This window comes from Gracilinanus agilis, chromosome 1 (genome assembly GCF_016433145.1).
Source record: "Gracilinanus agilis isolate LMUSP501 chromosome 1, AgileGrace, whole genome shotgun sequence".
Classification (NCBI taxonomy): domain Eukaryota; kingdom Metazoa; phylum Chordata; class Mammalia; order Didelphimorphia; family Didelphidae; genus Gracilinanus; species Gracilinanus agilis.
Window position 1 is genome coordinate 557,339,336 of NC_058130.1, and position 11,769 is coordinate 557,351,104.

An 11,769-nucleotide genomic window follows, 5' to 3' on the forward strand; every position below is an offset into this window, starting at 1 on the left:
CTCCCTCCCTCCCTCCCTCCCTCCCTCCCTCCCTCCCTTCCTCCCTCCCTCCCTCCCTCCCTTCCTCCCTCCCTCCCTCTCTCCCTTCCTTCCTTCTTTCACAGTCATTGGGTATTTATTAGGTACTTATATGTGCTAGATTCTATGCTAATTGCTGGAGATACAAAGATAAAAATGTGATCCTTGCCTCAGGGAGCTTATAATCTAATGAGAAAACAGAAGTAACTAGGAACAGACAAAATATATGCAGAGTAGATAAAAGGCTATCTGAAGAGTAAAGGGAATTTTCCTTTAACTTTTGGTGTGTCTATTTACATTCTTTAAAATGAAAGGGTTATGTATTCTGTATGTTTCTTCTTTCCACACTGGATGGCTTCCAGGGAAAATTCTTGAGAGTCACAATTTTTAAAAGTTTAATCTTTCTGCATGTTTCTACTTACTACTGCAGATCAGAATACCCTAATGCAAGACAGGCACCAATCCCAGAAATTACTAGGCCAGGCCAGGCCACACTGTAAAAGTTTTGTTCATTTTCTCAAATCTGGATCCTGCAAAGCAAAATGAGTCATTGTCTAATGGAATTGGGCCAGGTGCAATGTTGAGTGCATTCCTTTTGAATTAGGAGCAGGCCATCTAGAAGATACATGACATAGCATAGCTCTGTACTCACCACTAAGAGGTAAAACCACCAACTGGAAGATAACACAAAGTATCACTTTGTGCTGCATTTTTTTTACTACTGTTGTAGAGTGTTGAAATTTTCTAAGCTGATTATCTGTTACTTCTCCTCTTCATCTACTTTGCTTTTTGGCCAAAAGAGCCCACTTGTTGCTGCCCTTATATGACATGCTTTTTCTTGTTTCTTTTCATTTGAATAGAACTGTTTTGGTGAACCTATGGCACATGTGATGGAGCGTGCCAGAAGGGGCTCCATGTGAGCCTGAGGACATTTTCCCCATCACTGGGTCCTCCTCCCAGCAGCCCAACGAAAGCACTTCCTCCCTCGCCTGTATGTGGTAAAGGGAAGGCTCACATGCAATATGAGGATTGCAGTTTGGGCACTTGGGTTCTAAAAGTTTCACCACCACTGGTACAGACTATCTGTTTTCTCTCTTGACCTTCACTGCTTGAAACAATTTGCTCCCATTAAGACTCAGTTTTAGTAATATTTATTTCAGTCAATCATTCAACAAGAATGTATTAAGTGCTTACTCTATGCAAAGAATGTTGCAAGGCGCTAGGCATAAAAAGACATGGAAATAAATAGCACCTGCTCTCAAGGAGCTTACATTCTGAGAAGAGAAACAACCTTACATATTTTTATTTTTCTTGTTTAATCATTTTCAGTCGCATCTGACTCTTTGTGAGCACTTTTGGAATTTTTTTGGCAAAGATACTAGAGTGGTTCACCATTTTCTTCTCCAACTTATTTTACAGATGAGGAAACTAAGGAAAACAGGGTTAAATGATTTTGCCTAGGGTCATACAGCTAATAAGTATCTGAAGTCATATTTGAACTTGGGTTTTCCTGATTCTACTCTAGGTCTAGGATTTTATCTATTCTACATTATCCAGTAGATTGTCCATTCTACTACCTAGGGGTCAAATATAAATAAATAAATAAAAACACACACACATACACACACATATATAGTATTTGTCTATGTATGCATATATATATACATATATATGTACATAGGCACACAAAATTTTTAAAAGGAAAGATTTTGGGGAAAGGCATTAGGAGCAGATGGGAATTAAACATCTTTTCTGATTCACCTAGCTGGCAGTATACTTCCCCACCAAATATATGTCATATTTTGTCTGCATCTTCTATTTCCTCAACAATTTTATATCTCTCATAGAATAAGCTATTAGAGGGAAGGAACTATCTTACTTTTGTATGTGCTTCCTTAGCAACTGTCATGGCACCTGGAATAAATTAGGTGCTAATAAATGTTCTTGTTGATTACTTGCTTACTTTTAATTGATATTGATTTCAATAGTAGGAACCTATAGAATTCTACCCATTTTATAAACATCATGCCTATTTTTTCATTCAACCTTTCTCCTTAATCTATATAGACATCTATTAAAATCCAAGAGTTAGATTTTTAACAATATAAAACTGGACAAAATTTTATTCCTCTGATAAGAATTGTGAATATATATATTACACATAGAACAAGTGTTCTATAGGTAAAGAATTTTTTGGTATTTTATTCCCCCCCATTACATGTAAAAACAATTTAAAACATTTTTTAAAAAAAATGAGTCCTGAATATTCTCCTTCCCTTCTATTTCCCCTCTTGCTAGACAATAAGCAATCTGATATAGACTTTACATGTGAAATTATATAAAATATTTTTCTGTAATACTCTTATCGAAGACAATTAGAACAGAAAAAATTAAGAAAGTGAAAACATTGGTCTGGATTCAGATTCCATCAGTTCTTTCCCTGGAAGCAAGTGACATTTTTCATCATGCATTCTTTGGGATTGTCTTGGATCACTGTATTACTGAGAATAACTAAGGTATTCAGCTTCTTGTACAATATTGTTGTTATTGTATACAGTGTTCTTTTGGTTCTGCTGATGTCATTATGCATTAGTTCTTTCTGTTTTTCTGAAAACGTTTCTTCTACCTCTCTCATCTGATTTTAAAAATCCTTTTTGGGTTCTTCTAGTAATTTGTTTGGAGCTTACAACCAATTCAAATTTTTCTTGGAGGTTTTTTTTGGTTCTTTTGCTCCAAAATTCGTTTTGAGGCATTATATCTAAGTTGTTTGGGCAATAATTTGGAAGAGATCAGGTGGTTTTGTGCCCCTTCCCCTCCATCTTGACTCTGCCACCATGTAATCATTTTTAAATTAAAATGTTAAATAATGACTACTATGTATTACTGTCAATGTTGATATGCTCCCTTAATGATTACCTTTTTCTTCCTTAAGACTTAACCAAGCCTAAACCCAAAGACTTAAGCATAAATGATTTTTAAATCTTTTAAATGAACTTATAAAGTTTTGTTTTTTAAGTATATCAGAAAAATGTAAACTCTTTGAGAATAAGTAAGCAAGATAATATTTATAAAACACTTAGGCATAGAATAGGTGCTTAGTGAATGTTCCCTCCCTCCTCCCACTCCATATTTTTATTTGTAGCACCTAGCACAATGCCTGATAGACAGTGTTATTATTGTTTATTTGTTTCAGTCATGTCTAGCTTTTCATGACCTGAATTGGAATTTTCTTTACAAAGATACTGGAGGGGTTTGCTTTTTCCTTCTCCAGTTCATTTTATAGATGAGGAGACTGAGGCAAAGCTAAATGACTTGTTCAGGTTCACTCAACTAATTAGCATCTGAGAGTAGATTTAAACCAGTGATTCCCAAAGTGGGCTCCACCGCCCCCTGGTGGATGCTGCAGTGATCCAAGGGAGCGGTCATGGCCACAGGTGCATTTGGGGCCAGTGAATAACTGTAAGGGGGCAGTGATAGTACGTGACAGGGGGCTCTAAGTAATATTTTTTCTGGAAAGGGGGCGGTAGGCCAAAAAAGTTTGGGAACCACTGATTTAAATTCAAGTCTTAATGACTCCCTGCCAGGCATTCTATTCAGTGTGCCTCTAGGTGCCTTAGGCATACAATAGGTCTTAATAAATATTTATGACAGAGTTGATAATAAATTCATTTGTAGTTACATAACTGAATTCACATCTTAAGATTGGTCTTTTTGACAGGAAAAGAAGAAGAAGCAAATGGATGCTAATCAATAAGGACAACAACCAAATTCCCTAACTGGAAGGTGATTTTAGTGAATTGTTATAAAGAAAACACTTGCAAAGTTTTTTCTTGATTTAATATATACTATGCATGTCTGTAAGGAATAGGGCTAGTCAACTCACAGGATTTTAGCCTTGAAAGGGACCTGAAAAATCATCAAATTTAACCTCAATATATAGTTGAGAAAATTAAGCTTGATGGATTAAAGTGACACAAATTTAGTAATGAGGCAAACTACTCATGGTGCCAAATTCGTCCTCTTTCAAATATAACCAACCCAAGAATTTATTGAGTTTTGAATAAAGAAATCTTAGCTGAACATTAATTAAGGAAAACTGTTTTAATGGGTCAGAAGTTTATTTGTTATCCTCAAAATCATTCTAGTTTTCACATTCACTTTGGTTATGGAGGACCAGATATGAAATATATACTCAAATTACTGAACTAGCTTTCTAATTGTGCTCTCCAAAAATACAAAGAAAAATAATATTCAAACTTAATGAAAACTCATCATAAAAGTATCTCAATCCACGATTCATTTAATTATTCTGAAAGTCAAATCATACTCTTACCAACAAAACCATGCATATAGTTTACCTTCCAATTCTAACACAAAGAATCTTTGAGATGCCTTTTGGCCCTTGAAATTTAGATTCAGAGTTAACATTATTGAAAAGTGACCTCATTAAGGATTAGAAGGCCTATCAGGTAGGGATATCATCCTCAAAAGAACAATCCAATTGATAATTATTTCATGATTGTAACTTACTTAGATCTTCAAAAACTTTTAAACTCCTTAGTTCCCAATTAAAAAATAAGTATATGGAATAGTTACACTTTTATCACTGTTAGTTAGGATACAGAAGAAAGAAAGCTGTCCAAAAAGGGAAGAAAAATTTTAAGAATAAAATAAGGCCATCAACACCACATTCCACTTACTTAACTATTGCTATAATAGGGTTCAACTCTAGTCAAAAGAATTTAGGATATTCTAAAAGTCTTAGTGTATTTAAGTTTTAATAAGTTCAGAAGTATAAATGCCAAAAAAATCTACAAAATTTTTGAAAAATTAATTATTTAAAATGTTGGCAACTTAACTTTTTATTAAAATTCAATATGAGTTCTATTTTGAGTTCTCAGTTTTTTAATTTTCCAAAAACTTTCATCAGAGACTGTTCAGTAAATGAAAAGATTGCATTTGTAGTCCTAACCTTCAGAGCATCTGAACATTGAGGTTTTGAAATGTACAGGATAGTTTTGACATGTTCCTACAAAAAAAAAAGGTTAATGGAGATAGATAAATGACTAAGGTGGCCAAGAACCAGTCTGAGAGAGGGCTATCCAGAAATTGCAAAACATGATAGAGTTTTCTAGCTAGTTAAAATTAAAATTAAAAAGTAAGCCTTAAAATTTACAAGAGTAGATAAATGTAAAACATATGTAAATAATTAATCTCCAAATGACCTTTTTTGTAATTATTAAAGGTTAAAATTATGCTAAGAATTTAGGGATACTCTGTATAACAAAATAGCATATCAAACCTTGACTTTAAAAAAATTGAATTGTATTTTTTTTAACCCTTAACTTATGTGTATTGGCTCCTAGGTGGAAGAGTGGTAAGGGTGGGCAATGGGGGTCAAGTGACTTGCACAGGGTCACACAGCTGGGAAGTGTCTGAGGCTGGATTTGAACCTAGGACCTCCCGTCTCTAGGCCTGACTCAATCCACTGAGCTACCCAGCTGCCCCCCTTGAATTGTATTTTGAACCTTTATTGGCAGGATCATTCTTCAAGTCTGCCTACCAAAGCTGCCTACCTAGACCTAAACAACTAAAACAGGTTCATCCACACAAATTCTTACCCAACTTGTCAAATCCCACATTGAATTTTGTCCTATATATAAGACTTGCTTCTTTCCTTTGCCAACCACTCCCCTGCTCTGACCTGAATTGATTGACCTAAAGCAGGTGTAGTTCAATATTAGCTCTTCTTTCTCTCTTCTCTGGGTTCTATTTTATTTTGCTTACAAATTATTATTCCTTCAAAGTTCCTTTGAAGGAATAATTATTCCTTCAAAAAGAACTCTATCTCTGTGTGGCTACTGTTTATATATAGGAATAAGTTGAGTTGGAACTGGATTTGATGCAGATGTAAATGGCTAGAAGATTTAATAATAATAATTTAATTCATTTTGATTCTAATATTTTCTACTGAAGTAAAAAAATTGAACAAACAAACCCTTATTTAAGATTACTTTTTTTTTGCTAGCCTGAATTTCTGTGTATATTTTATATATTATATATAATATATTTATCCCATTACATGATGTAATGATACAAATTATTATCTTTTAAATTAACTTTTCAAATTTTACTATATAAAAATGTCCCCAACAGCTACAAATATTCAATGAGGGAAAAACTTAAGCAAATGAAATTTTATATAGGATTTGCTAATTTAAATTTTTTTAACATTAAAAAAACCAGACTTTTAAAACCTTAATCTATTAGTAGTTAGTTAAAAGTTTGTTATAGACCTATTCTTACTAAAATTCAGTTAAATTCTCATTAACTTAAAGTTTGGTGCAAATAAAAGAATGAAGTTAGATAAGTATTTATTAAGTTTCTATCACTGACATGTGATATATTCCTTTGCTGGTGTCTTTTCTCTGTTTTGCTGAAAGACTTCCTCTAGGTGGCACAAAAGATCCTTCACTTTAAAACGAACAATAATAACAACCCCCTTCCCCCCGCCCCCCCAAACAGGCTCTGCCTTTTATGGTGATATTTACATTCCCATTTACAGTATATCATCTCCTAAAAATGATCAGTTTAAATTGTGAGAAACTCAGTTCTTTTAACACATTTCAAAAACTAAAATATGTCTAAAAGAGAACTGATTAGTGAACAATCAAAAAGGGAAGCAATATACACAGTAAAAGAACTTCAGTTTTAACATCATTTTTAAATAAGATAAATAATAATTAAGTGTAAAACATCAAAGATAGTTATGATAATTTTAATCTATCCACGAAACATTATCCTATCCTCATGAAGCATTATGCTATTTAAAATGTCTATTGGCTATTTAGTTGGAAAAGGTTCAGCTAGAGTTTCTCCATTGATTATAATCAGCTGAGGAATAAAACTTTTGAAAGAATTGGGTTTGGAGTTGGTTTTCCTTGTTTTACAAGACTTTATTTTTTAAATGTTTTTTTTTCATTGATTCAGCCTTTTGAGAGTGTGTGATTGAGTAGGCATAGTCATAAATTAATTTGAGGACTAGTAGCCCAAAACACTAAGACTAGCCTACTCCACATTTTAAGCGCATACTTACCTTGCGTAGTAGTCTCCAGGAGGAACGGCTTCTTGAAAAAATTGGAACTGATACAAATAAAGTCCAATCAAGTGTCCAGCAGAGAAGATGGCCATTAACACACAAAGGCAGCTGAATATCAGTGGGTCAAAAGTTCGGCACCAAGACCACCATGTGCATAGTCCCAAAAATACAAAGAAATATACAGATGAAGTCAAAGATGGTAACATCATACCTGAGGGAAGGAGAAATAGAATTGTAGAATGCTACTATACTCATTCATTAAATAGAAACTATGATTCTTTAGTATCATATGTATGGAATTCTGAGGCTAGGGAATAACTATACAAATGAACCTTAATCATAATCATTAAGTTTGATAAACATATATTCACCATCATTAAAATTATTTATGAATTTTAATGTACATTTTCCTCTTCTACAATCCATTGCTATCTCAAAAATTTAGGGAGAAATGTACAGTTTTTCCCTACTTATCTTGTTTCTGGCAGGTTGCTTAATACTCACCCAAAAGTTACTCCGAATACTTGTTCAAAAAGCATTTTGTAAATCACTCTTTTCTGACTCTAAAGGGGAAAAAAAGGCTTGTGGGAAGAATTCCCAATGAATGGTAAAGTGTTATGACCAAGCTTTCAAAGACTTACAATTAGGAAATTTGCCTAATCTTTCTCCTCATTTTGAGGAATAAAAAGTCTTTTTCAAAGTAGGAATATTTATATAAAGAATTGGTCTACTGAAATGTGCAGGTGCTACTATCTTTCTGGGTAGACTTTGTTTTCACTAAGCTCTATAATGCAGCATATCATGGAAAGTTTATAACGTATCAAATGTTTGTCCTACTGTACAAAATATGGTCGTATCTATGTTATCAGTAACATCAGGAATTATGACATGAGGTAGCTATAACTTTGGGTTGGGGCTCCATCTCAGTTTGAGATAATTTTTCATTCTATCTAATGAAGAGAATCTCTTTGGCAACTTAAATGTCTTCTCACCCACACTTTCCCTTTAATACTATTTAATCTAAAGTGCGTTATTCTAGGTTAGTGAAATACACAGGCTTCTCTAATGCTTTGATAAAAATCTCAAAGGGAGTAGGGTGTAAAAGACAGAACTATATCATTGTTCACCAAAGTCACTTGGCTACAATGAAAGGAAAATGCTGGCAGAGTATTTTGGGGGGAGAGGTTAAAAGCTAAATTAGAAAGGGGAATATTCTCTGCTTAGCAGTTTGATTAAGATAACATGGTCACACAACTAAAAACATGGATTCTATATAGCCTATATGTCCTGATGCCATAAGATTTGCATTTATAAATTATCAGTAATGGTTATGCATTATCAATAAGGAAGGAGTAAAATAGGAGAAATCTAAACGTGGAGATGGTTGGCAGAAACAATCTTATCGAAGTTAGGCCATGCTATTTTTCTCAAATTACATAACATTTACATACTATATAATAGAATTTAAATAGGAAAAAGACAATCCAAGGTTTAATTATGAAACCATGTCTCTGAGAGCTCCTATTATTAATTTAGTAGGGTAGCAAAGTAGAAAGAACATTGATTCTGGAGTCAAAGAGCTTATGTTTAGATATCTACCAACTCTGAGGTTCACTCCCTGTCAGACAATGGGCAAATCATTTAACCTCCTTGGACCTCAGTTTCTTCACCTATAAAGTGAAGGGTCTCTTCCAGCTCCAAAATTTTGATCAGAGGATACTTTTTTCTTTGAACATTTATTTCCTTATTCTTTGAAGTGCCAAATATTCATTTGCTACACACTTAACCTAAGTTCTGTAGTAACTACTATAAGCACTGACCTGTTGAACCAAGTAAGATGGTCACAACAACTTTTCCAGCGGTGGCGATCATGTTGCCAATGAACTCTTTCAGTCTGGAAGCAAGGGAAGCAAACCTACGCAATATTTTTAATTTGGTACTTTCTTCCAATTCCCCTTCGACAGCATCTCCTGCATCTAATTCCTCTTCATATATCAAGGCTTCTTCCGAATCTGCTTTTTCTCCTCCAGCCTAAATGCAGAGCAGAAAACACTGCAATCAAGAGTTCAGTATTCAATGAGCAGATAAACAGAGATATTTTAAAGGGAGAAAGATCATATGGAATACATTTTTCTAAAAACAATCCAGAAACACCATACAACTCATTAGGATTATTGTAGATTCTTCCTTTATCTTCTTCAACGAGCCAAACACGAAGAATACACATATTTAATAATAATTATAAAGAATAACAACAAAATCCCCTGGTAGTTATTAATAACATCTAATTCTGTCTACATAAAGATGGTTCTGAGGAAGCAGAAACTGTTGGCTGGAAATTTCTCTTTAAAAATTTTATCATCTATCATCTTTGATTTGATTTTTTAAAATTCCATTTTGACCTCCAGGTAATGTGATGGGAAGTTGTATCTCACTATTTCTGGACTAGGACCGAGATTTGGCTTAATCTAAAGGGTTTAGGAAATCCCTTTCTTTATAGAGATGGTCTTTGTTCTCTATTTCAGTCATATTTGCTTCTAGGCAAATTACTGTACACTGGTTGATTAGCAAGATGAACAACCTGTTATGATAAGGACTCAAATAGATAGTATGATATAATTCCCATTTCTGACCACTGCACTAATATGGTATTAATTATAATTTCTATACCACACTTTGGAAAGCAGGAAGGACATCAAGGAAAAAGATTTCTATATTCACTTCTATAAAACATACTTTTTCAAGTATTTAACTTTAGGATGTATCAGATACATTTAATCCTCAAAAATCAGAAAACTTTCTTAGTATCTTTCACAAGAAAGGCTTTAAAGCAGTGGTTCCCAAACTTTTTTGGCCTACCGCCCCCTTTCCAAAAAAATATTTCTTAGCCCCCTGGAAATTAATTTTTTAAAAATTTTAATAGCAATTAATAGGAAAGATAAATGCAAGCACCTGTGACCATCACTTCACCCTGGATCGCTGCAGGACCCACCAGGGGGCAGTAGTATCCACTTTGGGAATCACTGCTTTAAAGGGTTAGGTTAAGAATTGCCAACTAGAGCTCAAAGTAAATCTTTTAATATCCTAGAAAAGAATAACCAGCACCTTTATATTGCTGTGTTTCCACATCAACATATTTTCATAACATTGTTGATTTTGTTGGAAAGAATAATATTTAAGAAACTCTTTAGATGAGAACTGAGAAACTTCAGAGCATAGAACCTGGCCAAACAATTTTTTTTAGTTTCTTTAATCTGCTCCCCTAACATTCACTTTCTTATTCTGATACATGAACATACACTGATGTGACAAAAAGGAAACCATCAGAGAAATATATGCATGTGGGTTGGGTGGGGAGAAGAAGAGATGAGTTGCTCACAGAATATAAGAGGGTGAGGGATGGCAGTCATCAATAAATATATTGCAATGATTACAAAGCTAAACACCAGAAATCTGCTTCATTACCCAGAGTCCTGGTCTTCCCATTTACAAAAAATGGGAAGAAGGGGTTAGGCTTGACAATTTTAAGATATCTTCCAGTTCTAAATCTGTGACATTAGGAAAAAAATCTATGTAGGCTTTAGGCTATGTTTCTTCTTTCAGAAAAGATCATATTACATCATGGTACCATGTCACATTTTTAAATATTGGAGGAAAGCATAGAAAAATGTAGTACTGTCTATGACACAGATAGTATAACAGAGGCACTGTCAGTGTTATTAGAAAGAAAATGGAAAACTGGAGAGCTTCCACAAGAGTAGAGAAGGGAAAATGTGGCCTCAATTTTCAAAAACAAAGAAACAAAAAAGAATACTGGAGAGGGAAGAGAGCAAAATCTATACACTATAGGTCATTAAGCTTAACTTTACTTCTTGAGGAAAAGCTAGCATGGAAAAATTGAACTGAATGTTAGAAAATATATAGCTAAGTGTTTATTAGAAAAAAAAAACTAGCATAGCTTTGTCAAAAACAGATAATGCCAGTTTAGTCTCATTTCCTTTTTTGGTGGGAATATTAAACTAGAAGATGAAGGGGTTATCATGGACATAGTTTACTTAGATTTTAGAGTTTTTAATGGTTTGATATCTAATATAGTCTTTATTGGTTCAGTTCAGATTGATTCAATCTAGTTCAAACCAGTCTAAAAAGGTTCAAACTAATTTAAATCTATTCCACACCTGTCTAAATCTATCTAAACTGGTTCAAACTAGATTCATTTATTCCAAACTAGTGAAAACCTTGAAGTCAGTTCAATGGAAGTCAGTTTAATTCAGTTCAGAGTGGTTCAAAAGTTATCTAGGTAAAATAGGGACAAAAAGGAATACACCTTCTTCTCAGCCGCACATGGCACATTCACAAAGATTGACCATGTTATAGGGCATAGAATCATTGCAAACAAATGCAAAAGAGCAGAAATAATAAATGTAACCTTCTCAGATCATAATGCAATAAAAATAATAATTAGTGAGGGCACTTGGACAGGAAAATCAAAAACTAATTGGAAATTAAATAATATGATTCTTCAAAACCAATTTGTCAAAGAAGGAATCATAGAAACAATCAACAATTTCATTGAAGAAAATGACAATGATGAGACATCCTACCAAAATCTGTGGGATGTGGCCAAGGCAGTACTCAGGGGGAAATTTATA

General features: G+C 33.8%; 1 protein-coding gene across 2 annotated transcripts in view; it reads right to left on the reverse strand.

The window, feature by feature from the left end:
- PIEZO2 (piezo type mechanosensitive ion channel component 2) overlaps positions 1 to 11,769 on the reverse strand; it is a 564,998-nt gene that overhangs the window by 155,050 nt on the left and 398,179 nt on the right. For both annotated transcript variants that reach the window (XM_044666889.1, XM_044666881.1), the window contains exons 6-7: positions 8,938 to 9,148; positions 7,115 to 7,328 (exon numbers count right to left, since the gene is read on the reverse strand). In XM_044666889.1, coding sequence (XP_044522824.1) covers positions 7,115 to 7,328; positions 8,938 to 9,148 — 425 coding nt within the window. The remainder of the gene's footprint in view (positions 1 to 7,114; positions 7,329 to 8,937; positions 9,149 to 11,769) is intronic.